This window comes from Otolemur garnettii, unplaced genomic scaffold (assembly GCF_000181295.1).
Source record: "Otolemur garnettii isolate 467f Iridium unplaced genomic scaffold, OtoGar3 scaffold00275, whole genome shotgun sequence".
NCBI lineage: Eukaryota > Metazoa > Chordata > Mammalia > Primates > Galagidae > Otolemur > Otolemur garnettii.
Window position 1 is genome coordinate 1 of NW_003852670.1, and position 6,290 is coordinate 6,290.

Here is a 6,290-nt window from a genome sequence, read left to right on the forward strand (position 1 = left end):
CAGCCGTCATTGTTGTTTGGCGGGTCCGGGCTGGGGATTCGAACCCGCCACCTTAGGTGTATGTGGCTGGCGCCTTAGCCAGTTGAGCTATAGGCACCGAGCCTGTATGTTAGTATTTAACGTGTCTTATTTGTTTGATGCTCTTTATAACTAGAGTTTTTAGTGCACTTCCACCTAATTATTGGTATCAAAATATTTAATGGACATGACTGACTTGTTTCCTGTCTTAAAAGTATTTTTTACTTACTTGTCTTTGCTATTTGTTACTTTTCTTGTTTTTTTCATAGTTACTCCCTCTCTGCCTTCCTCTGGCTAATCAAATTATTCTTCAGTATTGCATTTTGATTCATCAAGCAGCTCTAGCTGTTATCTCTTGCCTTATTTTTACTGGTTGTGTAGGGACTGCAATGTACACTTTTAACTTATGACCATCTACTTAATCAATCTTGTAAGAGCTTACTCAGTTCCATTTACCTATACCTTCTGTAATACAATTCTGGACAGGTTCTTACCTAATAACTAGGTAGTATACAAGTAAGATTTTCTGTATTTCTCTCAACTGCACACACGCAGAAGTTAGAGAGGGAAACAGAGGTTTGACCAAAACACTATTTATTCAAATTCTTTGCTCCAAGGACATTAATGTATGAAGTTATTCACCTACACATCCAATATCAGGATACCATTAACTGATAGTGAATTGTGCAAACCTCTTTAAATCCTTTCTTCTAATGTTTAAAAAAAAACCACCCCTTAAAGACATATTTGAAACATTTTAATGATTGCTGAGCTTTCAATTTTCCCGTTTTTTCCTATTAACAAAACCAACTTTGGAAACAGCAATTTTAAGAGTTGTTGTTAAATAACCGAAACCCTAATGACCCCAGTGGTATGAAACAGCAGCATCACAGGTATCCTTAGCAGTATTCTACTCCACTGCTCAGAACATTGTAACTTTCCCATAGAGTCTAAGTAGTAAATGGCAAAAGCTACCATTTGTCAAGCCTTCACTAAATTTAGAACATTGTGCTAATGCTTCACATGTACTTATTTAATCTTCACATAAAGGTTAAGTACTATACCCCTATTTCCTTAGTTGAAGAAACAAGTTAGTTCAGGAATTTGCTCCAAGTCAATAAACAAGTTATCAGAAAGAAGGATCAAAATTTATGTGCGATTTAGGTCTTTCTACATCTATAGCCTCCAGCCTCAACCCTCTCCTATATACTGCTTATTTGTGTAAGTGGGGAAGAGTGGATGGGAACTCCCAGGAGAGATTCTTCAACCTGGTTTTACTGGAAAAAAACAGGTTAAAGAATCTACTTGTGGTGAAAAGAGGAGGCTCAAAGGCTGACAAGAAGAAAATCGAGAAATTACAAAGTAGTTGTAAAACCTCAGAAAGAAAGTCATCTCAGGTCACATTCAGAAGGGCAAAAAGACCTAAAGCAACATAAAGTATGCCAAAAGCCTAACTACACAACTGAAAATCTGCTATCCCTAATTAGCCTGAGTTGCAGAGTATTCAGATGAGTATTATTAAAAACATGAACATGTAATATTTAACAAAAATTTCTTAAATGTTTATGCATATGTAGTCAGGTGGAAATTCACTTAAGTGACACAGCATTTTTCCCCCTAGTCACACTTCCCATTAGTCAGCTGTTATCAAGGTTGTGAGAGACTTCTTCCTCCAAAATAGGTCAACAGATTTATGTTAAAAAGACAACATGTGTATTGAAAGTAGCAATTTTATTTGAGTTAAAATTATTTACAAAAACCCAAAGACATACTTCATGAAACTGGTACAAACTATTTTTTCCTGCCGTTGGCTTTTGCTCCAAAGATCACAGCTGAGAAATACTGTATAAAATAAAAATAGGATCGGATTCAGAAAAGTACTCTACTGTTCTAATTTCCAATTGGTATTATTTACAGAAATATTTACAATGGAAAAAAAAGGTTACTTTAAAACTTTAGTTAATTTGCAAGTCAGCCTCAAGTACCCTAAAATGCAGAGTTCTCTGAGGGTTAAAAACACACAAATGCACTGCAAAAGTCAGTGAGGGGTCATCTCCCCCACCAAAATCTGCATCTCTATCAGTGCTTGACAATTAGTTATTATTTAAGAAACAAAACAAAACAAAAAACTGTTAAACACTGAGGTAAATCAATTCTCAAAATGATTACCAGTGTAACAGAAAAATGTAGCTCACCCTGATTGTTCTCATCCAAATGCTTCATAATATTCTCACCTTCTGAAAACAAATCAGTTTTACCAAATCTGTTTCTTTCCCTAAAGCCAATGAATGATTAATAAATACCAATGTACTTTAAAATAATTAAGCAAAACATACCTAACTAATTTAATTTTATGGGTATCATTTACTGATATGCTTTTAAAATAGTTTGCTAAGCTAGCTTTTATACTCAGGGTAAATACAATTTCAATCTCCCCCACGTTACACTGGTATACTATGTTCTTAAAAAGTGACGGGTAGGGGTTGGGGTGGGTAGAAGGGAAGAAGAAAACAATTTGCCTGGAATCAGTTACTTCCTTATAGATTTCCCAACAATCTGCATTATCAAAAATAGGAAGACAATAGAAGGCAGCCACTGCATTAAAAAACATTACAGCTGGCACTGATACAAGAGCCCCGATTTGTCACTTTATACAAGGAAATAACAAAGTCTAAATGGGTAAAAATTAGACTTTAAGCTATTTTCCCCAATACACACCAAACTAATATTTTTATGGCTTTAAGTTTTATAAATCCAATGTGAAACATGATGTAACTACCTGAAAGGTATTTGAAAGCATTAACGAAACATATCTCTGGAAAGCCTGTATTCAGGCCCAATCAATAAAAACGAAAAAAAGAAGTATAACCAGTGGTCTGAATAATCAGTAAAAGAAAAAACTGCAACACCATAAAACTACACGTATAAAATGTTTTGTGTGTTCCATAACTGTTTTTTTTTTAAACAACTGTTTTATGAACAAAGAATCTGAATGAAAAAAGGGTCTTCTCTAAACCAGCAATTTAAGGCTTTGCGCTTATGCAATTGATCCTGTCATTCTATAGAAGAATATACATGTTATCTGGAAACATGAATTCCACATTGGTGTTTTAGCTTCCGTATATTTATTGTATTGAACATTAGAAAATATATCTAGAGAATCTTCCCTCAAAACTTAATAATGTTTCAAGAGCCTCCCTAGTGTTAAGTGTAAACTACCCTGGGTTTGTATATTTTGCTTATTCCTTTAACAGGGCACATCATCTTATATAATATTCCCTCAACTGCTATTTGTTTTCTTGTGTCTACAGCTATGACACATTATGGTATGATATTGGATATGGTCGTGGTCACAAAAGTGAAAAATAGTCCAATAACCCAAACCTAATCAAGAATAAAAAAATATACTATTAATCCCTTGTGTCTTTGGATTCCATCTAATTTTAAATATAAACAGTAGTTCAGGGAACAACAACCAAAAAATTCACAAAATTATTAAAAGCTTTATTTACGATTGGAATCATTCAACAAAAAAGCAAAAGCAAATGAGCCTGAAAAAGGAACTAAGCTGTTGTCTAGAATGTCCTCAGAACATTCAATACCTCAGTAGCTTAAGCTGCCTTTGCACCTGGCTGGCATGACAACAGTGGCTCAACACACACAGCAGTTGCACTAACAGCAGCACAAATTTTCCCCTTAAACCTTGCCAAGAGTAAAGCAAGAAAACAAGGGGAGGGCATAAACTCTGCCAAAGTAAATGTATTTAAATACTGCATGGAATTGTTAACAGCCTGAACCTTTTCCCTCATTTTTGATAGTTGCAGATTGATGTAGTAACTGTCATTTAGCAAATGCAGAATGCATGACGAAGAAATCAGGTGGTCTTAAAAATCCAAACACGAATGACACTGATGAATGTTCTTGGTATATCTTCAAGGACTTCTTTCATGATTTTTCTTTGTCTAAGAATAGCTCCAGCATTACCAAGCACCGGAAGCAAAGGGAAAGCAGCTAGCAATGTTCCAAATATTCAATCACTCTAGAGATAGACTTCTGGCCTGTTGTTCCAACAGCACACTGAAAGGGGAGGATAAAGAAGGAAAGGAAGTAACAGTTAATAGAACAAATATTAAAAAGCATTAAATCAAAGTTTAACTCCTTTATATTTATTAAAGTAAACACCACAAATCACAGTACACTGACAAAATTGTGCCTTTGATAATAAAGTGTTTTGTCATAATACGCAATAATCATCTTGATGAACTAATTATAATTATGAAAAATTAAGAGAATCCCTTTTTACTTCCACTTACTATCTATGGCCATAGTATTTTTTTTTTTTTTTTGGAGACAGAGTCTCGCTATGTCACCCTCAATGAAGTGCTCCGCTTCACAGCTCACAGCAAACTCAAACTCTGGCCTTAGACGATTCTCTTGCCTCAGTCTCCCAAGTAGCTAGGACTACAGGCACCCACTACAATGCCCGGCTATTTTTTGTTGCAGTTGTCATTGTTGTTTAGGTGGCCTGGGCAGGGTTTGAACCCCCTAGCCTCAGTGTATGTGGCTGGCACTATAACAACTGTGCTACAGGCGCCAAGGCTATGCCATAGTATTTTTATTGCTACTGTCAACGTATGACTCTTAACATTTAAAACAAGCTGCAGTAAAAGCTACTTACAGTAAGATTCATGAAGCTCAAAAACTTTTTGAGCATCTCTGTCATTATTGAAAAGTCTCCTTCTGGCAGATATTCCCGCACAGTGGTTACATTGATCTGAGGAAACAAAAGAAATATTGGTCAACTGGCATAAAACATGAGGTCGTACCCTTGTATAGTGTTGCTGGTTCTGGCACACACCCTGCTACAAAACAAACTTCTACAAGATCTTTGGAATACCTAGATTATTCCCTTTCCACACTCAGTCTAGATAAGCATCCATTCCCTCCCCCTAATTCTACCCTCAGAAAGGAAAAAGGTTAAGTTGGCAATGACTATAAAGACACATTTGTGTGCATAGTTACTTTTGCAAACTCAAAGAAAAAGACCTAAAATAACAAATTGCACTTTTATATGTGAGAGTGAGTGCTGGGAGTGGGAGGATGCTGTAGGGGACCAGGAGAGGAAGGGGATGTCATACCTGAGAACATACTCAGAGCTGTTCATAAAATAAAATTTCTCATGCTCCATAGGCAAATCCAACCAATTATTTACAACAGGAATTAACTAGACAATCGCTGATAAAGAGATTCTCAGATAATGCTAGGAGATGAGCGTTAAGAATTTCCAAGCAGCAGCAAAACTATATATAAAACAATCTGTTGGTTTGGCACCTGTACCTCGATGGTTAGGGCACTGGCCACATACACCAGGACTGGCAGGTTCAAGCCCAGTCGGAGCCAGCTAAACAATGACAAGTGCAACAAGAAAACAGCTAGGCATTGTGGTGGGAGCCTGCCCCACCTGGGACTCATGTAGTCCCAGCTACTTGAGAGGCTGAGGCAAGAGAATCACTTTAACCCAAGATATGGAGGTTGCTGTGAGCTGTGACGCCATAGCACTGTACCAAGAGTGACTGATATAGTGAGACTCTATCTCAAAAAAAAAAAAAGCAATCATGTGCTGAAGTTATGCATTATCAATCACTCATATTCAAAATGAACCTCCCCACCAAAAGCCACTACCCTGGCAGACAAAGCAGTGGCTGTGCTATTTCTGGAGGACTGCTCAGCAGAAAAGTGCACCTCCATAATGGAGAATAAATTAGCTCCTATGTTTTGGATAAAAGCCCCTCATTAATCTAAATCACGTCAACACATTACAGAATGCCATATATCTGTGGCTGAGGCAATAGGAAGGACAGTTAAAATATTTATTTTAAACAGAGCATTAACAGGTACAAAAAGAAGTCTTCATTATAGAATAGTCTATTTGTAAAGTTTTAAAAATATCCAAGTATGTCTGCTTTGGAAAATGAGAAGCAGCCTTAAAAGTTTGGGGTCCTGAAGCAGTAAATGAAGTCATTATTCCTTTAATGATGGTGAGGAGCAGTGTGATGAGTAAGTACTCTGATGGCAAGACAGCTCTGGCAGTAATGTGCAAGACTCCAATAAAGGAGAAAAGTAAAGAGAGCAGGAAGAACTGGAAAAAGACTTATCACTGCAATGCACCAGATGCAAAGTGCTAAGAAACATAGTGGGCAACTGAAAATGAGACCAATCTCGTGGGCTTCCTAATTCGTAAGAATGCTGCCCTTGACCACAAAGCAGCACTT

General features: G+C 36.7%; 1 protein-coding gene across 1 annotated transcript in view; it reads right to left on the minus strand.

Annotated features, from left to right (window-relative positions):
- Nucleotides 1-1,730: 1,730 nt before the first annotated feature.
- Nucleotides 1,731-6,290, minus strand: part of WAPL (WAPL cohesin release factor) — a 93,016-nt gene continuing 88,456 nt past the window's right edge. Inside the window, exons 17-18 of the mRNA XM_012813518.2 lie at nt 4,697-4,800; nt 1,731-4,095 (exon numbers count right to left, since the gene is read on the minus strand). Of these exons, the coding sequence (XP_012668972.1) occupies nt 4,030-4,095; nt 4,697-4,800 (170 nt within the window). The 3' untranslated portion in view covers nt 1,731-4,029. The remainder of the gene's footprint in view (nt 4,096-4,696; nt 4,801-6,290) is intronic.